Source organism: Curcuma longa, chromosome 11 (genome assembly GCF_044706935.1).
Source record: "Curcuma longa cultivar G26 ecotype Majalengka, Jawa Barat chromosome 11, ITB_CL_G26_1.1, whole genome shotgun sequence".
NCBI lineage: Eukaryota > Viridiplantae > Streptophyta > Magnoliopsida > Zingiberales > Zingiberaceae > Curcuma > Curcuma longa.
In genome coordinates this window covers 13805038-13829130 of record NC_133871.1, presented here as the reverse complement: position 1 = coordinate 13829130, position 24093 = coordinate 13805038, and the positions used below count along the sequence as shown (strand labels likewise).

The window sequence follows — 24093 nt, the reverse complement described above, 5'->3', positions numbered from 1 at the left end:
CGGGTTATTATTAACCTGCTCCCCTTCATAAAACTCCTCTGCTCGACTCCGCTCCTCCTCGACTTCATGTCCTCGACCTCCTTCGCCGGAATCAATGGAAGAGATCTCAGTTAGGTTACCGATCCTCGCCTGGAATTCGTCGGAGAGCGTGCTGTTCCTACTTATTTGACCTCAAAGATGGAATTTTTGTGATTATTAGCGGTGAATTTTTCGTTTATTTTCTGACAAATTTTTTTGTTGAAATCGATGTTGAGTGGTGGGAGTAGTTGAGATTTGAGATCGGTGTGAGTAGGAAAGGTAGCATTTTGGTCGTGATCGCTTGATCGATGCATTTCCCGATGAAGATCCAGCCGATCGACGCCGGCGGAGCTGCGGAACTTGCTCAGAGGAGCGACCCAGCGAGGCCGGCGGCCAAGTCGCAGCGGAAGCGGCTGTGGCAGTTTCCGAGCGTTCTTAGGTCTTCCTCGGCCGAGAAGCTCGCCGGAGCCGGAGACGAGAGAGAAAAGAAGAGGGAGGACGCCAGCGATCTAGATGCGATGCTTTTCCGCTTCAGCGAGGAAGGGAGCCACGAGAAACCGCCGAGGGGGCTCTGCATCTGCTTCAACGCCAACTTCGACGACAGCTCCGACGACGACTTCGAGGCCCGAGACGCAGATGCGCCTCCGGACGCCGCCGAGGCGATCAAGGTAGAGTGTGTTCGTTAATTTACCCCCTAAGCTTCGATTCTGAGAGTATCGATCTCGATTTCAAACGCGTGTGGCGGGATTTACTAGGGATTGGTGCCCTGCGCGAGCGTGGCGGAGGGAAATCTCCTGGCGGACGCGTCGAAGATCTTGGAGAAGGCGGTCTCCGAGAACAAGCACGTCAGCCGGAGAATGGTGGTGGACGGTCTTCGCTCCGCCGGCTACGACGCTGCCATCTGCAAGTCTCAGTGGGATAAAAATCCCTCTTTTCCCGCTGGGGAGTACGAGTACGTCGACGTGGTGGAGGCGGACGGCGGCGGCCACCGCCTCCTAGTGGACGTGGACTTCAAGTCGGAGTTCGAGGTGGCGCGGCCGACCAAGTCATATCGCGCCGTACTCCAGAACCTCCCGTCGCTGTTCGTCGGCCCACCCGACCGGCTCCAGCGGATCGTCGCCCTCGCATCGGCGGCCGCGCGGCAGAGCCTGAAGAAGAAGGGCCTTCACGTTCCGCCCTGGAGGCGATCGGACTACATGCAAGCCAAGTGGCTCTCCCCTAGTTACCAGCGCACGACCGCCGTCGAAGCCCAGGGCGAGAACAACTCCGGCAGCGGCAGCGTCATTCTCCGGTCAATCTCAGCCCTCCGTCTTTCCAACGAGTTCAACGGCTCTGCCGGGGAAGATGAGGCCACAAAAGTGGAAACTGAGACACGGGGAGCATCGCCGGCGAGCCCGAGGGCCGGTGATAAGCTCATCTCCGGCCTTTCTTCCATCCTCTAACAAGTTAAAAACCCAAAAAAAAAAAAAAACTTTTTCTGTTTGTGGAACTCCTAGCGAGGACTAAAATTCTAGCGGATCTACGGGTCTTCCATGAACTGTTCAACAGGAATATTGATCAAAGTTGAACTCTTTTACTCTTGGAAGACGAACATAATTTCGTCATGCTTGTAATTAATGGATAAGAAAGCAATCTTTTTGTTGAGTCTAGTTGAGTTGTTGCAGCAGCTGACATTATTGTACCCATCGAAGTATTCTCCGTAGCTCTGCCATGACCCATGCTCTGTTGTGTTTGTTCTTGGAGGTTGCAAAAACCATGGCAGAGGCGGTCTCTCGAAGGGGAACAGAGAAGACATCGCCCTCGTTCTCTCCGCTGAGACTGCAACTTCAAAGAGCTCCAAATTCCATGACAGGGAGCTCAATTCAAAGCCAAAGCAAGGGAGAAGGTAAATTTCAATAATAATAATAAAATGAGGTGAATGGAAGCCTCGTGCCTTCTCGATTCAACCGAAGAGGAAGGACATGATATCTCTGCTTTTGTTGCCTTTGTTATTACCAAATGTTCAGTGTTTTATATCAATGCGTGTGGAATCATAAAGATATTTTAAGCGAGGAGAAGAATGATCAGAGAGGCAGATAAAGTTGGAGGTTCTGTTTCGTACGACTTTGAACATTGGATGAAGGCAGTGGTCACTTGCTCCAAACAGTGACTTTGAAATGAGGGTTCGCAGTAATTAATTGTGGTCGGCAAAGTAAAGTTTGGCTCCCAAATCAAAGATTTAGCAAAAACATATGTTGTTTGCATTTTTGGGTCCTTGTGCTTCAGCACTTCTCAATAAGGTTTTGAAAAAGCAGGTCTAGATGGACTGATTCAACTGGTTCATTTGATGATTCAGCACTGCTGATCATCACTTGTAACCCCTAACAATTAGTTAAACTTTGGATGAGCCTATGAATAAAGACAACATTCACTAACTACCGTATAAAAACTAAGAGCTACTTTGCTTTCAGAAAAGCAACTCGCCACCCTCTGCCATGACCTTTCCTTGCCTTCCTCAACACTGTTGGGGTCATTATTGACCTCTCCCACCACCACCTTTTATTAAAGTCTCATCCATAAAAGGGGGTTTCTGAACTCTGAAGAGACAGTACTGCAAAATCTCACGGTGAGCAAAAGCAAAGAAAAAGAAAAAGAGAACAGAAATGGGGACAAGTGTTTCTAAAGTTGTCACTGCATAATTCGCTAGACTGAAACAAGGAAAGCAGTCCCTTTTTTTTTTTTACCCTCGCTTGGTTTCCTACCTACAAAGCATACTGTTCTTGGAGTTTACAGTGCCTGGAAAAGGAATTCACTGCACTGTGGCATTCTGTGTACCTCACCGTGCTTGTGCTTATTGCTAGAGATTTGTTTGGGTTTTGGAAGTCATGTCAAAAGTGGTTTAATTGGACAAAAGACTGGTTTTCAGTGATTAGAGATGTCAATTGGCATCGAGGTGTGTTTGGGTGTTCTAGGAAAAGAGATTTTATAGAGCAGAAAATTGCTTTGTGAGTAACTAGAGTTGTCAAGCTCTGAAATGAGTGCAATGACAGGCATAGTTCCACAAGGCTTTGGGCTGTGCTCACCAGTGCCAATTAATAGGTGGGTGACCTGCCCATGAAAACATTGAGTCCACAGGCTGCACTTGACATAAGACCATTGTTTTAAATTTTGTTTTAAAAGGTCTGACAATAACCTTTAATTTTGTTTTAAATTTTCAATTATTTTACTATATTTCTGATTTTATTTATTAATGCATTTATAGAATGTAGTTGTTTTGAAAAGATCATGTGATTATTTGCAACATCATCTTCAAACTACATTTACCTATTTCTTATACCTTGAAGGTTTAGAATTGATATCCATGGCCAACTGGATGAATAATTACCTACAAAACTTAATCCTATTTTAGGATGCAATAAAATAGAATAAAAAGATAATCCACTATAAAATTAATTAAATTTAGTTGAAAGTTGCCATCATAGCTTCAAATTCAAATGTATTGCATGTCATATTTATAGCGACATTCTTTATGAAAATCACTCTCTCAAAAATTAATGATACCAAACCTTTCTAAATATGTCAGAAAGACACTAAACACCTTTAAAAAAAAAAAACTCCCCATCCCTATTCGTAACTAAGAAGTACAAGATGCACTCAATAGGCAGACATAAAGAAACCTTTTCTCATCCCTACTCAAAACCCAAGAGTCGCTCAGGGCTTTAGGTTGAAACCTACCTTATCAAATCTAGATAATTTTCACCTTCCTAGCACATTGGCTAATCATTTAATGCTGGTACTCGAAAGTGTTCATCTTTACTGCTGCTTAGCAATAAACGTTAAGCTCAAGCTTTAAAGGGTCAAGAGTGAGGCACAACCAGTGCTCCAACAAATAGACTTTTTTAAAAAACAATTAATCACAAGAATGCTTGGAAGAACTTCCTCTGGAACTAATATTATGTTGAGTATGTTGGCTTATCATTTTCTAATTGCATGGACGTGTACCAAAATGCATAGATCAATAGACAGAATTCAAGTGATTTATTTACTTGGTACTCAACACAAGGCCAAATCTAAAAGATGTAGGCAAGATGTCAAAGGTTTCTAGGTATTTTTATTTAACACGATATGTCATCGGTAGATATGTTAAACAAAATGTAGACATTGAAGATACAAGGATTACTTGCGATTCAACACCACAAATCATTCACTATGGCAAACAGCAAGAGAAGTTTGCAATTACCCTACACTTGCGCTTCAAAGCATTCATTGCTGCTGCTTCTTTTGGGCACGTTCTCGGGCCACCATCTCTCTAAATTCCTCTGGTGAAGGTGGACGGGGACCCTCAGGTGGATAAACTACATAAGAACGCTGCATAAAAGATCTCATATGCATGTTAAACATTTTTTTAAAATAGTAAAGAAACATAGATTACTCAAAGATACTTTAAATTGACAATTTTGAAACTCCTTAGTCCTTACAATTTCAATACTATTGATTGTTTGCATAAAATTTGCAAAAAAAAAAAAATCATGCAAGATCACATAATTTGCTGTTCACAAAACTGAGCTAGTATCATTAGCCTGTACTTAGAACTAAACCTTCAGAAAAGAACTACAAAATGCAAAATGAATCATGATTATAGAACCCCCATAATCAACAAATTATAGAAATAACTGGGTTGTTCACCATCATCATAATATTTTAGGATTCTCATATATTTCCCTGGACGTACTTTGAGACGACATTTGCATATTTTGTCAGAAGTCCAGACACTGTTGGGCAGAAAGCAATTGCAACAGGGTATAGCACAGAGCAATTTTTTTCTTTTTATTATTACATATAACTGACTTCAAACTGGAACGACGCTCACTTAGTCATACACATTCTTGGCCCACCTTATACTGCTGTCTACAATTTTTGGTGCAACATATCAAGTTGAGCAATTTGTTCCATGGTCAGGTGCACGTGCATGTACACCTCAGTGATCCAAAACCTACACCCCCAAGAGTGCCCAAGTTTTAGGACTTTCCATCCTTTTCAGTGTGGCTGGGATTTTTACGTTAAAAAATATACTAGAGTCATGTAGGAGCCACATCTTGTTTGCAGAGGTAGTTGGAAACAAGTAATAATGTCCATTACAGAGAGGAGAGTTATATTCATGGGAAGTTTTAAGTGCATGAGGTAAGGTTTCATTTGAAATTTTGCTTATTCCCTCCATTCGTGATGAACACATTGAAGAGCCATGTAATGACAGAAAGTGTCTTTGCACACAGTTTCAGCAGTGACTTAAGTTTCTATGTAATTTTACTCTAATATCATATATAGGCTCGGATACCAGAATAGAATAAGCTTAGACTGAATCACAATACATCAATCTTGAGTGTTTTTTTTTTAAATTTTTTTCCTGCATTAAAGGAGGTCATGCTTGATTGCACAAGATATGTTCAATTTGTTGCTTCTACCATGAGAGATGAAGATTATACACATGGCCTTTTGGTGGAGCTAATTTTTGTGGATCAGGTGCACTGTCTCCAATCTACAAAAGATGGTTCGAGGCATCAGATTCAAATTCAAACATCTAGCTTATAAGGGTAGATCCTGGCAGTGGTTTCTTGATGGTATTGATACCAATAGATGGTGTTTGGCCGACATACAAATCGATAGAAAGCAAGGATAAACTGTAAGCATAGCTCATTAGATTTGTCGGCCAAAAACACTTCTCCAATCAGCCTCCACCAGAAGCGATCATAATTGTCAGAACAACCAAATTGTTTAAACATACAAGTGACGGCACCAGAAAGTCTCATGAGAAGAAACTCGCACCTAAAAGTAACAAGATAGCATAGCCCCATGTTGACAGGTGAATAACAGGCAAAGTAGACAATAAATGAATGTTTAACTGCTTAACCACTTCCAATTTCTTCGAATTCCATAAGAAAATAAATCTTACAACTCATGTCCTTAATGTTCACAAAATCATTTCTTCGTTCGATATCCAAATTGTCCATAACCAATTTACTTTCCAACGACGGAAACTGACGGCAAACGCCCTAACCCCTAAAATCTCTAATTCAGTGTACGAGAAAATTAAAAAAAAAAAAAAATCGAACAGCGGCCATTTCATTAGCACTAAAAAAAGCAAAATAGAAAGAAAAGTTTTTAAATTTATCTTGTTTTCTTGCGATCACGAACAGAAATGAACAAGATTTTCAATGGATGGAACCATAAACGAGAAAGGAAGGGGGAAAGAGCGTACGAAGCCCATGAGCTTGTGGATGGTATTGGAGTCGGTGGTAGCGTAGGTGAGGGCGGCGGGGATCGATACGTACAAGGCGAACTTGCCGACCTCCAGCCATCCCTTAGACGCCCAGATCGACGACATCTCCGCTTCCCCCTTTCTTTCTCTGCTGCTTCAGAACTCGCTGTGAGCCGTGCGTTCTAAATCTCGATCGCTGCCTTACGAAGCGACTAAGTCACTACCAATGAAATCATGACGTGGCTCGCGGACAACTGTTCTTGAAGCGAAACCCAAGTCCTGGGTACTGCCGTGCCCCACCAGTTGGCAAGGTAAGTCCAACCAAAAGGAGGTAATATATTGAGTACTGTCACGGTAGCGGATGTAACTTGTGAACTATTCAAAGATCCTATAGATTTATTGAAAATTTAATTATTTTTTTTCGTATTTGAATATTCATCTGCTTCTATTTCCATTTTATATAAGTAAATTTCTCAAAAAGAGATTTTTTTTTCTTTCCCATTTTTATTAATTATCAACTTTTCTTTGATAAACATCTTCCTTCACTCCCATCCCACTCTACTGTCACATAGTATTTAAATTTAAATTAAAGTTTAATCAAAAATTTTAAAACAATTATTTATAATTCATAATAAAGTGAAGTGGACTAAACATAATGTCAAACATCTTATACTTGCTAACAACAGTTTGGAGTAGCAAAGAAGGTGAGAAATTAACTAGTGTTAATACAAAACTAGGAGAACTCCACTCATTTTGCAGGGAAAGTTGTTTCCTGATGGACCCAATTCACATGCTAATTCCTCAGAAACAAGAAGAGAACAACCACACCAAGGGAAATAACTCTTTTGAGACTGAAGTAATCACAGCTCTCAGGGCAGAGCAGCCTTCAAGGACCTGGTGAAGGATTCAAGCTCTTGCAGCCCTTCTTCTGGGGATTTTGCCTCGCCTAAAAGTTTCACTATTGCACTGCCAACGATCACTCCGTCGGCTCCCCATCCAGCTACCTACAAAATCAAACTGGTAAAACTCTCATAGCATTTGGAGTTTAAAAAAAAAGAGCAGTAATATATCGAGCAAATTGACCTGCTTCACATGCTCTGGTTTTGATATGCCAAAGCCAACTGCGACTGGTTTAGTTGTGGCCTGGAAATAGCAGAAAAGCATGTGCGACTTCAAGGAAATGCAGAGCAGACAATCAAAAACTAGAGTTTATTAACTTAACAACATGAAGTCCTGAAGTCTAATCTTCACGACCAGATCTACATGATTTGATCAGCTTTGTTTCTTTAAATTAAGTCAGCAGTTGAATTTAGAAAAGAAGGAATATAACGAGTAATGGACCAGTACCTATATAACTGTTTTCCTACAGAATATCTAAGGTTGGCATCTGTTTACACACCTTACTCCAAACATGAATGAAATTGACATTCTTTCTAGTGGCTACCAATTTATCTGTTGGCGAAACTCAGGTTTTTTATTTGCTTCATTGACCTGAAATACTTGAGCTGCTAATCTATAACTTCTTCATATTGATGTAAGACACCTATCATTCCAAGTGGAAACCAAAAACCATTACCAGGTCCAAGAAACATAGCCACATACTCAATTTTCTCCAGCTGATATTGTTACTGAAGTCTATGCGAGCAGTTATACAAATATATGAAGTTTATGCCATTGCTTCATGCTACTGGGTGTGCAGTTGCAAACTGAGAAGTGGGTGGTTCTCTGGTTTAGTCCTTTTGAATATCTCAGGTGTCTACTCCAACTTGAAGTTGGGAAATAAAATAACTTGTATGATTCCAACCTCCAACACTGTTAATTGGAAAGGCAAAAGAGGGCACCTAACATAGAGGTGGCATACCTCTTTAATCTCTTGCAGGAGAGATTGCACACGTGAACTAACAGATGTACGGGCACCAGTAACTCCAACAGAGCTTACCTACACAAAGCAAAATTGAAGTTCAAAGAAATTAGGAACTAGAGCAACTATGTGAAGATTTATGAGGTTTTAGTAGCTAGAGAGGTTTAAGTTCACCGTGCTAAAAAAATTTAAAATTATCAGGACATGGATGATAAATAATTGCTCAACTACATAAACAGTGAAGCAATCTGTTGAGACAGAAGATTGCAGGTGGTTCAATTTCACATTCCAAGAGAAATGAGTGGAAACTATGCTTACTGCGAACTCACTACATCAAACTAAGAAAATCATAAACGACTAAATTCCTACGATGTGGTGGCTCATTAGGAAAAAAATTCAACATATCTACTACATTCAATGAAACTCATGGAATACGTATCCAGCATCAAAATCCAACAAAATGCATAAGGAGATATTCTCCCTAGTGAAAATATAACTCTTTCAATTTTCTTTTTTTACACTTTTTTAGTTCTGGTTATGCTTGCTTATCTGTCATTTGATATCAGGCATCCTATATAAAATTGTAGATAAGCTGAAACTGAAAAATGAAATAATTACCAGGTATACAAATCCTTCTGAAGCTTGTACAATTGCTTTCATTCTTTCTGTTGGGGTAGTAGGTGTTGTAAGGAGCACCTGCAGGGCAATGTGATAGTAATATACTGAACAGGCACCACAATGCATCAACAAGCTAAATGTTTATCATTGGATCTGAAACAATACACCAGTGTTGTGATTGTATAGCCTTTTTTTTAGGAGAATATTCTCTTTTATTTAGCAATGATAACAAACTCTTTTTCTTACCTACAAAAAGATTTTAGATAAGAACCACAACCAAGAATTCTGGAAGATTAATAATGATAAAAAGGAACATAACAAAATAAGTAGATAAAGTAGGAATGAAGATATTCATGGAGACTTACCAGCTCAATTTTATGCTTAACAGCTTCCTTTCTTAAATTCTCAGTCTCCTCTAAAGGGACGTCAGGCACCACAAGCCCTGCAAAATGGTAGACGTGCTAAATAAATAAGCCAAAATTTTAATTGACTAGTTTCAGCGAACAGCATATTTGGGAGAGAAAACTATGCCCAATATGGTGAAAAGGTGACACCAAATGCATGGTTCAGATAGGTAAAATTACCCCGAACACCAACGTCTTTTATAATAGACATGAACTTATTGATTCCCCGCTTCAGAATTGGATTGTAATATGTAAATAGAGCAATTGGACATGATAATTCAGGTACAACCTGCTTGCACAAGATAAATGACATTAAATTAGAAGTTAAAGTGAATGAAATTCAATATTTGAACTCAAGCATGATTAAGACAACAACAAATCACGAGTCCCAACAATTTGGGACCATAAAAAATGTAATAAAAAGATAATGTATATAAGAAACTTATTGTGTAACAGGAAGAAAATGGTTGTGCACAAATACACCTACAAACACATTGTTCTGCTTATGACAATAGTCTCTTGCATTTTCATTTCATTAACCAAGTCCTACAGAACATTGTCTAGTCCATGGTGCACTCACGTTCAGAGCGCCAAAATCTGGCCAAAACATCATCTATATCACAATCTGCGACTTCCGTAATTTAAAAAAGAATCTGAAGCCTCTGATACATAGGATACACTGGCATGACACAACACATTAGTATAACACTGACATTTTGCGCATGCAATGTACTACCATGACAAACCATATTAACATAGCACACAACAAAATCTGTGCTAATTTTAAGCTTGCAAGGTACTTGCACAAAATATAGATTCCAGTAGTGCTCATTTTGGTGGTCAAACCTAATGTATCCAATCCTAAACAATCCAAGTAATCATATGTGAATGTCACTGTAGCAAAAACATCATGAAAAAAACAAAGAGGTCATTATGAACAAACACAAACATCGGAAACAAGATAGATTACACCCACCTCACTATTTAAATGCCCAACTCCAAATGCTCTCTTCATTTTTGATCCCAACTCACACAGTATGTAAATTAACTTATTAACATAAACTAATGATCTCTTAGTACAATAAATTCATGAGCATATCATATTATTTCTAATTGTTTCTCAACCACATGCTTGATTTCTTATAAGTTATAATGACTTTCATGTGTCCTTTACCATTATTCTACAATATGAAGCTAATATTTCATTTTTAGCATGTAATAGTTTTTTCACAAATTTCATTTTCCTCCTAGTTTTATGTTCATACGAAATTTTCAATTTTAAGAAGAATGAAATATTTTCTCGGTCTATAAGCATATCATATTTTCTCAATGCTTCCAACAAAGATTTTTAACCCAAATAAAACTGAAAGAATAAGAAGATTTTTCTTATCTGCATTCGCTAGCTCATCAAATTGTTTGAATTTAATCATGTGTGGGTCAAATGACATCTAGGAGATAGTATGAGTTGAGGAATATTTAAAAAGTAATTCTCAGAAAGAGCCAAAAATACTATTCCCTCAAGAAAGAACTTTTAAAAAAAGGCATGGAAAAATTCTATCGTTTCCATTAATTAAATTCTCATTAAACAAATCAATGCAATGTACAATCCACCAATAAGAATGTGTTAATACTTATGGTGGGCATACCTCACTTAACATTGAGATAACTCCATCAAAATTTGTGCCTTTTGCCAGAGCCCGTGTGGCAGCAGCCTAACGTACATTAGATATATATCAGACAATTAAACATACTATCATCAAGCAAATGAAGAAGGCCTGAGTACCTGGATTACAGGCCCATCTGCCAATGGATCAGAATAGGGAATCCCTAATTCTATCAAGTCTGATCCGGAAGAATCAAGAACTTTAAGTGCTTTTGATGTCGTGGACAGATCAGGATCTCCAGCAGTAATAAAGGGTATAAATGCAACCTATTGGTAATGAGAGAGATTATTTAGCTACCAATTACAGAATGAAAAGTAATTCAGTACCAGCACATGACAGCAACACAGCAAGGAAAAACAAAGAATATCTTGTCAAGTATTACCAAAGGTACATACCTTAAAAAAATATTGTTCAAAATATATATTTCAATATTTACTGAGCTTTTGATCCCTAGCTTTTCGATAAATGATTAGACAGTCAACTTTAACAATGGTATTCAAGCCAAATGGCATAATTAGGAGTGTGCTAAAAAAGAGTAGAGCTTGATCAAGTTAGTCTCACCTCGACAAGTTCGCAGTTATCATGAATATTTAAGCAAAATGTGTGTCCCCACGTAAGTGGTTAACTATTTTGAGTGAATGGGTAGTCATAAGTTCAAACACGATCTTAGAGTTCAAGATTTTATGCCTGATTCCTCCCATTGTACAGTAGTTAAAAAGATCATGTGTTGAGCTTAGCTCACCTCGGCATCTACACATGAAGTGTTACAAGTATGGAAGTGTAGATTGCTTCCTTTCTTGAAAGCTTGAGCTTTGGGATAAATGATTTACAGTCAAGTTTGCCACAATATTCCATCCTAACTCATCATAGATTCTTGACATTAGCCCAAGTAGCCCAATCATAGAATTGAGACATTAGCTTGATAGGATTGAGCCACTATCTTAAAATGTCAAGTCCTGGTTCATGGTACTAGATCCATCCATGTCATATCAAACTTCTGAGAGCTAAAATTGAACTCACAATCATCACCACTAAGAGTTAATTCCCAGAAGAAAAAAAATCTCACTTCAACTCGTAGACTACAATCACAGCTGATTAAGGCTCAGCCTGGCAGTGGCTTCAAGAGTCAGCAATATACATGAGTAGTGCACCCTCCCCCACTAAGTTTGGGGCTAATTTCACTTAAATTGCAACTCCTATGCACAAACCAATTGGAAAAAATAACTCACCAACTTGACTAGGGTAAACTATGTGGCATAAATGCTCAATCCAAGCTAATATTAGTAGATTCATTTCATTTCCAAAAATAAAGCAAATATAGAATTGTCTTGACTTCTGTCTTGATTTCTAAAGCAATACTATCACTCTATTTGTGAGGTATGGCTAAACAACTAGTCCTCCGTGCCCATCCACTCACAATAAAACATGAAAAATTATACCTGTGATTGGAAAAACATGTACATCAGGGTGCCCCTCTTTTACAGTCTTATGGCTAAAAAATTTGTAACATTGAGACCAAATCTGAATGTACTGTACTACAATCACAACAACGATCATAAAACATAGCAAGTTAATTCGAATATGATAGAAAAACGTGAAATGAGAGTGCTTCCAAGTACAATTTTCTCATCATTTTCCCTAGAAAACTAACATGTAAAGGTTTTTTTTTTTATTCAGACAAACTAATATAAAACATGGAGCAAACCCATCTGACCTACTGGGCACTAAAAGCAATAATATTTCAAGCGAACGACCAGAGCAAGCAGGATTCAGTCTCCATTCCAATAAACTAAGAAAAACTCAAATCAACCAGAAATTAAGAAACCTTGAGACTAAGACATAAAAACTAGCATCTCCTCTCACCTTATTTTGCTCCTTCAACCGGGAGAAGGTCTCGTAGATCCCAGGCGCCGACGCGACGCTGAGAGAGGCCATTGGCGTGAAGGATCGTCCCCAAGAGATCGACGCGGAGGATGGTCGACAAGAGAACGAGATACCCGAGGAGCTCCGGAGGGGCAGCAGAGAGAGTGATGCCTTGGAGGCGACCACCATAGCCGCTCCCTTCGGATGCGTGATGTGTCTAATAGGGACGGCAAGGAAAACGGCGGAGCCATAAGAGGAAAAAGGTCGAGGAAAAGACAATTCTACGCAATTCATATCCCAACATTAATACCTTAACATTTTATTGGACGATCATTGTGGGTCACGATGTGAGGTCTTGAGAAGAAAAAGGTTACACTACGAGACACATTGTACACACCTGTGCGTCGCGCATATTTATTTATTTATTTATTATTATTTTTTTATAGTTAAATAATTTAAAATTTTATATTTAAGATTTAAAAATTAGATTATAATATTAAATAATAAAAAATTTAAAATGAATTTTTTTTAAGTGCTCATAAGATATCTAAGATAAAGAATGTAAGATAATATTTATATATATATAATTATATTGCGCGACGTATACATGTCTATGCGTCGTGCATATTTTTTTGTTTTTATTTTTTTGATTTGTGATTAAGTAATTAAGATTTTACTTTTAAAATTTAAGAATTAAATTATAGTATTAAATAAAAAAATTTAAAACGATTTTTTTTAAATACTCAGAGGTATATATGAAAAGGTATTCTTATGTATATATATTTAAAATATGGTTGTTTTTTATCACAATATTTTTTTAACTCTTTGAATTTTTATAAACTTATTTTTAATAAAAACTACTTAAAACTACTATGCTTGATCAAAAGTAAAACAATATTTGAAATATATTTAATTAAAATTGTTTCACGTAGTGTTTTGAGTGTTAAAATAAAATGAGTTGTCCTTTTAATATTAATAAAAATAAAAAATGTCTTTTTAATTTTACTATTTTTTAATCTTTTATTTATATAAAAGTTAAAACTAATTATCATAATTATTCATTCAAAAATTGGACGAGCTGAATTTAAACACTTGTGTAAAATTATGAGGGGCCAAATATTAACAAAAAATCCCCATTCTTTCTTTATTCTCAACCTCGCTCCTTATTTTCCGGTGTCTCACAGTCTTCCTCTGTAATAAACAATCCAACACCCCTTCCCTTTCCTCCTCCCTCCTCCCTCCTCCCTCCTCCCGATGCGCTTTGAGCTCCTCGACGCCCCAACTCGCCGCCTCCTCCGACTCTCCGCCTCCTCGTCACACCCCTCGGACCGTCGCCATGGCGGGTCAGGCCCCGCCACCCCCGCAGGAGGGCCTAGGTGACGACTTCCTGGAGCAGATCCTGGCCATGCCCTTGTCCTACGGTACCGGGGACGAGGCTACGCTTGCCGACGGTATGGACCTCCAACGTATCTCATCCGATGGCGGCGGTATGGCGTTCCCTCTGGGGCTGAGCTTGGAGCAGGGTTCTTCGTGCGGGAAGCGGCTCTGCGAGGGGATCGACGCCAAGGCGGTGAGCGTGTGATTTTCTTGTCCTGTTTTTTACTCGGTTTTGCACGGTCTACGAAGCAACGGGGTTGTCGAATCCCCTGTCTTTTGTTTCATGTTGTTTGTTTTTCGTTAGCGGTGAGTTTGATGAGTTGTGAAGCTCACTTGGTGTCGATGTGGAGCAGGAGAGAGAATCGATGCAGTTGGCGGGATTGCTTCCGCAGGGGTTCGGGCAACTCCACCCTCAACAAGTCCAGCCAACTCCTCCACAGGTGGTTGGTTCTAAAAAAAAAGTATTTTTGGTTATTATTGACTTGTTTCTCTTTGTGGTCAATGACCGTCCTGTGGAATATCAAAATTGTTGGTTTGTTCTTCCTCCTCTACTTTGTTTGAATTCTACTGATGATCTGTGTTATCGGTAACTTTATAGGGAACAACGACATTTCCCATTTAGACGTTGCAATTTTAACATGAAAAATACTCAGTTGAAGGGTTTTTTTTTTTATGTTTATGTTTATGCTTGTTCTGGTGATGTTTGGAAGGTGTTTTGTTGAGCATTGAGTTGACTAGATGCTGAGGAAGCAACATCACTTTGAAAAATATTAAAAGAAACATCAAACTGCTTCCTTTGAGATGTAAGTAGTTCATTTTGCAATCAAACTGACCTAAGGATGCAAATGATTAATATTTAGCGTCGACATTAGTATTTTGCACTGTCAAGTGAAGTTGAATATGATTTCTGATGATAGTTTAAAAGTTTGACTTATTCAGCCTTTTCGTCTCCAGTTTGAATTTCTTATGGTACTAACGAGAAGAGGAGAATGAGTATACTCTCCGCTTTCATTCTTCTATCATCAGTTAGCAGCATATCATCTTGTGCTTGCTTCAGTATGCTCCTCTTTCATGTACCATATAATGCTCACTATTGGCTCATTATCTCAGATGTCTTGGAGAAGTTCACATGTTTTAGTGGTGTATAATATATGGTTTTTATGCTCTTTCCATCAATTTTTGCATAGGTTTTCGATGGTCAAGTGAAGCCAGGTGGAGTCACTGCAACGCCACAACCTCCAGCCCCACGGCCGAAGGTGCGAGCTAGGCGTGGTCAAGCCACAGATCCTCATAGCATCGCTGAGCGGGTAAAGTTTGGCCCTCCAGCAAAGTGCATTAGATGCCTAATTTTTTATATTGGCTCAGCTGAGACAGTAAACTCATACTCACCTCTAAAATAGTTTCTCATAGCATTGTTTTTTCTTTGTGGTTGTAGCAACGGAGAGAACGAATATCAGAAAGACTAAGAGCTTTGCAGGAATTGGTTCCCAACACTAATAAGGTCTATATAAAACTCTCCCATTCTCTTCTGTTCATGTTTAGTTACAAGAAAAATGTAAATCAACTAGTCATGCATCCACAAGGAGTACAGTTGTTTTAAATGAACTGATCCATTTGCATGAAGATGATGTAATTTATTTTCAATAGAATGTCATGATTCCTGAGGGAAATATATCTGGAAAATATGTTGTGTTTGCATCGAAAACCTGATTCCTTGGCTATATGCTAAAAGTTTACTTTTACATGTGCAGACTGATAGAGCAGCAATGCTTGATGAGATTCTAGACTACGTCAAATTTTTGAGGCTTCAAGTGAAGGTAAATGTACTATAATTCCCCACTAAATTAATCATTCTATTAAAAATACAGTGGTGTTCTTGAATAGTAACCTGAGGTAAAATGCTAGTCTCTTTTCTGCTAGATTTGTGTACGTTCTAACAGTTTTACGCTTCCTGTATATAATAAATTTCAAGATAGTAAAATAAAATGTGCTCTTGTGGTTCATATTGCTTCAAGTACTGCTTGCGTTCAGGGGCATTTACCAAATTTTGGTGCTTTGATGTCTCACATTGTTTAAAGATTTGTAGAAGAAATGAAAAGGAGAACCACTGCTATTATTGTTTTAATTGATAACTAATAGAATTCATGACTTAATGAAAGTTAAGGCCACATTCCATGGTTACTAATTAGACTGGCCCTAGCTTGTTTTTTCTGTCTTAGTTAAATGATTTAGACTGGCCATATCTCATCTAACCTAGGCACCTTTATACAGGGATGAATTTGCATCGTTAGAGTATTTTTGCTGTTAGGAACAGCTCTCTCTTATAAATAGTTTGTGGAACAAGTGCACTTTTTTGTATAGCACATCTTTGTTTTATTTTGAAAACCTCGAACTTTAACACGTCTCATGATTAGCCTTGTTCGCTTAATTACATTAAAAAATCACTTTCTTAAATATATTGATGGTTTGTTTCTACAATGGACAGCTGAAAACATCATCAGCATAATTGTGTTTATCTTCTGATGTCAGGTATTAAGCATGAGTAGACTAGGTGGTGCTGGCGCTGTTGCACAGCTTGTAGCTGAAATTCCTGCATCAGTGGAGGTAAAGTTGCTTGGTAAAAACATTTAAGAACTTCTATTGGCACTCTACTAATACCCTGTTGGTGTTCATCAACATTGAATTTTTTTTTCAAGTGGCTATCGCTTGTAATTCATATGCTACATAATATATTGCACATGCATAGGTAGCTAACAACAATAAATTCGTATATTAGTTTTTTAGGAAAACATCTTTTTCAAGTGCTAATGTTGTTTTTCAAGTATTATTAAAGCATTACCTTTCCCTTCAATACTCTAAGGCGCTCTGTAGTTGCAAGAAACACTTAGAAATACCATCTAAAGTGCCTTAATTAAAATAAGCATTTAGAGTTTACGACAAGGCATTTGATCAGTTCAACTAGTGCAATTCCTTTCTAAAATTATCCAGTCATAGGCCACACTCCTATAGCAGGTTATTGATTTTGATAATGTAGCAATATTTTCCTCATTAGATTGTCTTTGAAGTTTTGACATTTTGTCCGATCTTCAAAGCAATTGGTGATATATCTGTGATTGTGTATTTTTTTTCATACATGTTCACTCAGTTTAAGTTTTCTGAAGGTTCCTTAACGTTTTCTAAGTATTCATAATGGCCTCTTGAATCTCAAGTAGTCTACATCATTAGTTTGGCAGCTTCAAGGAAATCTCACGCAATTCTGTGAATTTATTCATATATCTATCTGATAGCATAGTGAATTTGCTGTTTAAGGAGGAAACTAGTGAGGACAGCAGCAGACAGCATGTTTGGGAGAAATGGTCAACTGATGGCACAGAAAGGCAAGTCGCGAAGCTCATGGAAGAAGATATTGGAGCTGCAATGCAATTCCTCCAGTCCAAAGCCCTCTGCATGATGCCAATCTCACTCGCCATGGCGATCTATGATACCCAACACCAATCTGAATCCAAAGTCAAGCCAGAACCGGATACTCCTTCCTAAGCTATAATCCATCAACCAAAACCCCAAATCAGCAGCTAATCCATGTCTCCTTCAGCGTGTAGAAAGCCTCCTGCGATCACCCACCCTCCAACAGCAACTCAACCTGATGCACGTCAAAGATCCTCTCTGCCTTGTTTTCTCATCCTACATTTTTTTCAAAAGTGTATTATCACATACACATGGCTGGTTCTTAGATTCTATTCAACTACATTTGTTTGGATGCGTTTTTGAATGGCAGGCTGTTTACTTTGTTTAGTGGGCGAACTGTAATGCACCAATTGGATACTTTTTTTGGCTTTTCGTAAGAATGGAAAGCGAGTCGACAAGCCAATTCATCATGATGATCGTGATCTGTATCAACTGTATCTCTCTTGATTAAGCGTTTTCAGAAAATTGAACTGAAATATATAAATGTTATTTGACTCGAGTTCCATCGACTTGCTTTGATATGGTTGGAAGAAAATTGTCGATAAAGAAAAAGGAAATCTTATGAAAGGTCTCTCTTGTATTAGCAGATCGCTTGGATGAGACAAAGCATCGCTTTAGGTGGCGGGCACGGAGTGTAAAGCATGTTTAGTACAAATCTATTACTTCCGCATCAAGTGAGGCACATTTTATTGCTTAATCCTTATAACAACACTTCTCCCATCATTTGCGCTCATTCATTCTTCTCAGCCGCCGCCGCCGCCATGTACCCCTGCGGCGGAAGTACTGGCAGCCTCGAGGTGCTCTGCCGCCTGCTGAGGCAGCTCGACAAAGCCAAGAGCAGCGTCCAGCTGGACACCAGCGACGTGCAGGCCGACGCCAGCTTTAAGCAGATCAAGACCAAAATGGAGGAGCTGCAGCTTAAGATGGTGAGGGAGATAATGTGCCGGGAAGACAGAGCCATGGTGCAGCTCGGCCAAATCGAGCAGTGCATCGACGGCATGATGAAGGGCATCAATGACGCCCAGTCCTCCTTCTCCTCCTCCTCCTCCACATTGGTCGTCGAGAACCTCAAACAGATCGACGTCTTCATCGAAAAGGCGATCGCCGTCGTCGGCGCGAGCTCCGCCGTCTATGACGGCCTCTACAAGGTGATGCAATCTATTTTCTTCTTAATCCTGACCGTTCATATGACAAGTACCTGCATGCATTCTTGTAGCGGGTCAAGTCGACTAAAGAATACGAAAAAAAAGACGGCCCATGGGGCCCCCGTTTAGGAACGGAGTGGGACATGGGCCCGCTTCCCAACATCAAAATCATCTACGTGAACGCCGGCGATCGCATCAACTCCATTCGCTTCGAATACAAATCCGATGACAGAGAATACCAAACGCCAAGAATCGGAGGCGAAGGGGGCACTCAACATCAGGCAATATATACATTTACATTATAAATCTATTATTATTATTATTATTATTATTATTCAATTAATTTTTTTTTATATATAGATTGAAATCGATGCCGAAGAGCCCATCAAATTCATAAGAGGACGATATGACACTGCTGGTTTAACCAAATTGGAGATCATCACGAGCAAACAAACCCATTCATTTGGAACGGGTAACGGCGGAAGTACTGTCAATTTCCCCCCTAAATCTAAACTCGATTGCAATTACAAAGTTGTGGGGTTTTTCGGAAGGGCGTCATCTTATGTTAACGCAATAGGGGTCTATATGGAAAAATGCCCTAATTGCCCACCTGATTCCAGCCCTAACCCTAACCCTAATCCTAACCCTAATTAATCGATTAGCCATCTCATCTTTTTAATTAATGATGATATTTATTATAATAAAGTGCATGCATTCCATGCACTTGGTGAGGCATTCATTTGTAATGTGTGTGAGTGAGGTTATGCATTCAAATATATATGTATTTGTGTACTTTTAATAAAATTTCAAGGGATATTCAAAAATAAATAAAACCAGAATTTTTAATAATTTATCCTTGTTCTTTTCTTTCTATTATTTTACATCTCTTTTTCACTTCCTTGTTAGATCAAGACACAATTAACTCGCATTTAACTCGATCAATTTTGGTCGGTTCAATTGCATTTAACTCGGTATGGATTGGTTAGCACACTCAATGGTTGGTCTATCGAACAATGTGGGTCGAGCGGATCAAGCGTGTAGCGATTGAGCTAGCCCCTCCAAATTTAGCTAGTCGAGTGAGTCGAACAGGTAAAATTGGTTGGGCAAACCAAACACTTTTATAGTTCATTCCAATCATCTTGCTCATCAAATTGATGTTGACCACGATTGAAATCCACACTGCATCACACACATCGATTTTAACAACACACTCAGCATACATCTAACAAGGTCAACGTAGAATCTAATGGAGATTGAGGCAGCATATGCATCAACAAACAAACGCCCACAACATCATTGAGCATCGATCGATCCATTTGGTTTTTACTGATTACTAGTTGCCTTCCTCTTCCGAGCCCTTCAAGTACAAAGATGATTCTGTGCCGTCTCCACTTTGCCTTGCTGAGTTTCCTCCGCGGCCTCCGGCCGACAATCCACTGCCAGCTTCCTGCTTCAGTGAATTGCTGTGGCTGAAAATGGGGAATCCAACGCTGGCTTCACCGTGAAGGATGTTGAAACCACTGTTCCCTCCAGGGCTCACACCTAGCTGGCTATGCAGTGCTGCTTGCTGCTGCTGCAAAGAAGATATCGGCGAGTGGGCATAGAGCAAGGAGGTTCGAGCAGCTGCAAGGGACGGAGCAGTTATCTGCTGGGTCGGCATGTATCGCGGGCTGGATGGCATCATATGATTGGGAGGAAACTGGTAGAACAATGAAAAGGCATGATCACTGTCAATTGATTGAGAGGTTGAGAATGAGTTGATGGAGATGAAGCATATACCTGAGCAAGGGGTGGAGCTTGTTGGCCATCTGCAATGGCAGCAAGGTACATGAGATTCCTTTGAAGTTTTGCTTGGTTTCTGCAAAATGAGATGAATGATCCTCTAGTTTAATTCAATGTCATATTCCAATAATTTATTCTTGTCACCAAATACTTTCATTATATTAGCAAACTAATCTCACAATATTATCTTTCTGATGCATACACATCAGGATAAAAACACTTCTGTCAGAACAAGAACAAGAAAGAAATTGACTTACTCAGCACATTCTTCAGATTTCCCTGCATTTTGGTTGTCCAGAATTGCCAGAATCAACTGCTTGTTCTCGTCAAGATACTGAAGTATAAAGAAACAAATATCAAAATTTATTTAGATGTTGCATTGTATAACTGATATAGTTTCAGAAGAAATAGAGAAGAAATAGATGATCTGAAACATGATACACAATATCCACCAGACCAGATCTTCTTCATGCTGAACTTATATCATAGCAGCTTTAGGATTCTTAGGATAAAACAATATTATTATCTTCCTCCTGTGTTCTACGTTACGAGAATATTATGAAAGATTTGGGTATGCAAAATCAAAAGCCTAGGACTTTTGGGTACCAGCAAAACTGTATTTGCAACAAAAAATTTGCAGTTTAATCAAGTTACAAAAAAAAGATTACGAAGAAGATTAGAACAAGAGACGTTAGCTATGTTTTCACCCATTAGCAACAACAATTGTGCACTTTAATTAACTCATAAAGAAAACATTACTTTAAAAACAGGAAAAGATTAGCTATTGTTTCACCATATCAACAAAATATTTGCATTTTAATCAATTCATAATAAAAGATTATCTTACGAAGAAGAGTACTTTAAAAACAGGAGACTATCATCGAATTTATCACCAAAAAATTGCACTTTGATCAACTAATAAAGAATTTCAAGAAAAACAAATACTGCCTCGAAACAATTTTAAGGAGTCAAAAACTCAATATCACAAAGAAGATAACCAAGCAAGCGTTAAGAGGAAGAAACTTCAGATAAATCTCACAAAAAGGAAAACAAAAGCTGAATCAGGACATGAGGGTGCATGCATCCACAAAACATTACTCCAAAAATCTCCAACAAGAGGTAGAATATAAAGCTGATGAACAACCATGCACTGCAGAGAGCACTTAAAAAACTGGATCCCAACAGAGGATTGAAGGACTATGAGGAAGAGGAAAAGGATTACCTGCTGGATGATATCAGTGGTGACTTGATTTGGGGAAGCATAGGCTGCCATCATGGGCTGCATCTGCATGAGGTGCTGTTGCATGATCTCTTCAAGCCAGCCTTTGTTTTTATTTTTTTCCTGTCAAAACTCAAAATGCCTTCTCTTCACTCCTCTGTTGGTTATACTTGTAAGAGACAAGAGTAACAGGAAATGAAAGGACAGGTGGTCACCTTCATCTTTGTGCTTCAACGGAGGCTATTTATCTCCCTCTATATTTCTCTCCATCTGTGTGTTTGCAGTCAAATCTGGAACTTTCTTCAGTATTTATTCTGTATTCACCAAGTTGCAATATACTAATTCCAAGGTACAAAATTTCTTGACTGTTTATCAAAAATCCAAAAAAAAAAGCGATCTTATACTGTTTTATGAAAAGGATCATATAAATCTTTCTCCCCCTTAATATTTTGATTGCAATTTTTAAAACTATATGTTTACTGTCTAAATTTTATCATAGATTGATTTATATATTTTTTTTCTTTTTTTGGTTTGGGGTGTAAAATACACTTGTGCATTTGAGAAATCAGGTGTCATGTAACTGTGCATATTCTGCGGTTCAAGAATACATCTAAAACTTGTAATTTTCTTTCTCAATCTCTTTGATTAGTAGGAGACAAAAGAGCAAACTGGAACCATCATCGTATACTCAGGCTCGGTCAAATCTTTGTGCAGAGCTTGAAGAGGCACGCCACATATAAGATCTAGCTCACAGGGAAAAAAAATTAAAGAACAGGCGTGTAGATATCACTACCATACATGAATTCAGAGAATCAGAGTTGACCTGGTCATACTAGTTCGTTTGAGCAAACCATGCGTGCATGCTTGCTAGGTGTTTTTCTTATTTCAGCATTTCTTGAAGATTGAATATCAATGAACTTTTATAATTATTCGATCCCTTGGAAAGGATTTAAGCACTAGTTAACTGGGTGTAGGATGAATAATGATTCTACATAATAATTTTATTTTGCTATCATAATAAAAGGCTAAAATAACTATTATAAATATTATCAAATTTTATACAATATTATCAGCAGGAGTTTAGATACAATAACTATTTCATGTGTGGTATGGGCATGAATGAATGCATAGTATTCAATCCTCTGAGAGATGTTCATTTTTGGTGTTCTAAAACAGATAAAATGTATGAACTTGATTAAAAAAAACTAATGTTAAATTAATTAATTTTTAAAGAAAATGGTGTTTCACGGACCTGCAGAATGGAGGAGGGAAAGTTAACAGTCGTCACCAAATGCTTTCCAACTGCGAGTAATGTCAGCCCATCAGGTCTCAAAAAAAGCTGCAACATTATCTGGAAGTGAAGAGTCATAGCTTTAATGCAGCTTACAGATTTGAAACTCCAATAAAAGAACACGCTTTTTTTTAATGCATAATGAGCACCCTTTTCATTTTCTGACCTGTATCTATCATTCATGCACCGGCTGTGGTTTTCTCTTGTTGCATAATGAGCACCCTAAACCTTGAGTCGTAGTTCTATACAGATACAGTTGCTTAAATGTGATGCCTGTAGACAGAATGGTCACTGTCTGGTCTTGCAGAGTGCAGCTGTCGTAAAGGCTGTGCAGTAATGTACTTTCCAATGAGAGTTCTTCCTCTTCTACCTTTGCAGGCAGTGAACACAGGAGCAGCTGCTCTCCTCTACTTTATTCCGAGTTTCTCACCCTAATGAAACAGACCAGTGAAAGTAAAAAAAAAGGATGAAAGGGGAAATGGAAGAGATGCTCCCTGTTGGTGAAACAAGGAAGGCCTCTGCTGGGGGCTGGGGCAGCATGTAGTGGACTGGCTTTGATGGGATGGTGTGGTGTGTGGGGGAGATAAGGGATGGGATTGGAATCATTTTTCTCTTTTTCCTTCGTGCAAAGGACCAGAAAGTAGAAAGAGAGAAAACGACCTGTGCCTGCAAGGATGGCAGTGGTGTGGTGCCACTGCCATGGCACCTCGCTGCTAGCTAATGGCATGGCATCATCTTTTGATGCCTTTTTCTCCCTTATCTCTCGACTGCCTTTGTATCTTATCATCTCTGCTCTTTACCAGTTACCACCAGTTAAAATTCTACCACTTCCTTTTCAACTTCAGTGGTAGGTCGAAATTTCATCTCAGTTTATTGATGAAACCAACCTCCATGCGAAGCAATGAGCCATGAGAGAACAACGATGGAGCTGAATGAAAAGGAAGAAAATAGAAAGTCTACACCAGGTTCAACAACTGCACCTATGGAAGCATCCATGTAATTGGCTACGTTGACTAGCATATCAAACAGTTCATAGGCTGCACCAACAACAGAGCTGAGGGAACCAAACATGTCACGCATAATGCAAAGAGGTAAACTTATGAGGAAGAAGATAACATCAATCAGAAAGCAAATGAGACTTGATCCAAGGT

General features: G+C 38.8%; 6 protein-coding genes across 6 annotated transcripts; 3 read left to right on the top strand and 3 right to left on the bottom strand.

Moving 5' to 3' along the window:
- Positions 1–1667, top strand: LOC141842169 (uncharacterized). The gene is made up of 2 exons (XM_074730394.1): positions 1–686; positions 774–1667. Exons 1-2 carry the CDS (start codon positions 327–329, stop codon positions 1458–1460), a joined length of 1047 nt encoding a protein of 348 aa, XP_074586495.1. The 5' UTR covers positions 1–326; the 3' UTR covers positions 1461–1667.
- A 2410-nt stretch (positions 1668–4077) lies between these two features.
- LOC141841504 (uncharacterized) lies at positions 4078–6438 on the bottom strand. Its single transcript, XM_074729676.1, has 2 exons — positions 6254–6438; positions 4078–4365 (listed from the first exon to the last, which is right to left on the bottom strand). The coding sequence occupies exons 1-2, from the start codon at positions 6377–6379 to the stop codon at positions 4261–4263; spliced, it is 231 nt and encodes a 76-aa protein (XP_074585777.1). The 5' UTR covers positions 6380–6438; the 3' UTR covers positions 4078–4260.
- A 468-nt stretch (positions 6439–6906) lies between these two features.
- LOC141838274 (tryptophan synthase alpha chain-like) lies at positions 6907–12874 on the bottom strand. Its single transcript, XM_074725706.1, has 9 exons — positions 12664–12874; positions 10920–11066; positions 10783–10848; positions 9317–9425; positions 9098–9174; positions 8733–8810; positions 8115–8192; positions 7337–7396; positions 6907–7257 (listed from the first exon to the last, which is right to left on the bottom strand). The coding sequence occupies exons 1-9, from the start codon at positions 12850–12852 to the stop codon at positions 7123–7125; spliced, it is 939 nt and encodes a 312-aa protein (XP_074581807.1). The 5' UTR covers positions 12853–12874; the 3' UTR covers positions 6907–7122.
- A 985-nt stretch (positions 12875–13859) lies between these two features.
- On the top strand, positions 13860–17907 carry LOC141840246 (transcription factor UNE12-like). The gene is made up of 7 exons (XM_074728175.1): positions 13860–14233; positions 14394–14480; positions 15228–15347; positions 15476–15541; positions 15792–15857; positions 16570–16644; positions 17350–17907. The coding sequence occupies exons 1-7, from the start codon at positions 14000–14002 to the stop codon at positions 17575–17577; spliced, it is 876 nt and encodes a 291-aa protein (XP_074584276.1). The 5' UTR covers positions 13860–13999; the 3' UTR covers positions 17578–17907.
- Positions 17908–18266: 359 nt separating this feature from the next.
- On the top strand, positions 18267–19304 carry LOC141837172 (agglutinin-like). Its single transcript, XM_074724621.1, has 3 exons — positions 18267–18653; positions 18722–18931; positions 19011–19304. The coding sequence occupies exons 1-3, from the start codon at positions 18267–18269 to the stop codon at positions 19302–19304; spliced, it is 891 nt and encodes a 296-aa protein (XP_074580722.1).
- A 637-nt stretch (positions 19305–19941) lies between these two features.
- On the bottom strand, positions 19942–21749 carry LOC141842126 (GRF-interacting factor 1-like). The gene is made up of 4 exons (XM_074730343.1): positions 21655–21749; positions 20690–20766; positions 20430–20508; positions 19942–20349 (listed from the first exon to the last, which is right to left on the bottom strand). Exons 1-4 carry the CDS (start codon positions 21736–21738, stop codon positions 19984–19986), a joined length of 606 nt encoding a protein of 201 aa, XP_074586444.1. The 5' UTR covers positions 21739–21749; the 3' UTR covers positions 19942–19983.
- Positions 21750–24093: the final 2344 nt, after the last annotated feature.

Bases quoted from the DNA above. Each gene is read 5' to 3' on its own strand.
- LOC141840246 (XM_074728175.1), top strand. From the start codon at position 14,000: ATGGCGGGTCAGGCCCCGCCACCCCCGCAGGAGGGCCTAGGTGACGAC. The intron at 14,234-14,393 runs GTGAGCGTGTGA...GATGTGGAGCAG, and splicing joins AGGGGATCGACGCCAAGGCG to GAGAGAGAATCGATGCAGTT. The intron at 15,542-15,791 runs GTCTATATAAAA...TTACATGTGCAG, and splicing joins TGGTTCCCAACACTAATAAG to ACTGATAGAGCAGCAATGCT.
- LOC141837172 (XM_074724621.1), top strand. From the start codon at position 18,267: ATGTACCCCTGCGGCGGAAGTACTGGCAGCCTCGAGGTGCTCTGCCGC. The intron at 18,654-18,721 runs GTGATGCAATCT...GCATTCTTGTAG, and splicing joins TCTATGACGGCCTCTACAAG to CGGGTCAAGTCGACTAAAGA. The intron at 18,932-19,010 runs GCAATATATACA...TTTTATATATAG, and splicing joins AAGGGGGCACTCAACATCAG to ATTGAAATCGATGCCGAAGA.
- LOC141842126 (XM_074730343.1), bottom strand. From the start codon at position 21,738: ATGCAACAGCACCTCATGCAGATGCAGCCCATGATGGCAGCCTATGCT. The intron at 20,767-21,654 runs GTAATCCTTTTC...TTTATACTTCAG, and splicing joins CCACTGATATCATCCAGCAG to TATCTTGACGAGAACAAGCA. The intron at 20,509-20,689 runs GTAAGTCAATTT...CTCATTTTGCAG, and splicing joins AAATCTGAAGAATGTGCTGA to AAACCAAGCAAAACTTCAAA.
- LOC141842169 (XM_074730394.1), top strand. From the start codon at position 327: ATGCATTTCCCGATGAAGATCCAGCCGATCGACGCCGGCGGAGCTGCG. The intron at 687-773 runs GTAGAGTGTGTT...GGGATTTACTAG, and splicing joins ACGCCGCCGAGGCGATCAAG to GGATTGGTGCCCTGCGCGAG.
- LOC141841504 (XM_074729676.1), bottom strand. From the start codon at position 6,379: ATGTCGTCGATCTGGGCGTCTAAGGGATGGCTGGAGGTCGGCAAGTTC. The intron at 4,366-6,253 runs GTACGCTCTTTC...TCTTTTATGCAG, and splicing joins TCCACAAGCTCATGGGCTTC to CGTTCTTATGTAGTTTATCC.
- LOC141838274 (XM_074725706.1), bottom strand. From the start codon at position 12,852: ATGGTGGTCGCCTCCAAGGCATCACTCTCTCTGCTGCCCCTCCGGAGC. The intron at 11,067-12,663 runs GTGAGAGGAGAT...CATTACCAATAG, and splicing joins GGTTGAAGGAGCAAAATAAG to GTTGCATTTATACCCTTTAT. The intron at 9,426-10,782 runs GTATGCCCACCA...TTGTGCAAGCAG, and splicing joins TTATCTCAATGTTAAGTGAG to GTTGTACCTGAATTATCATG.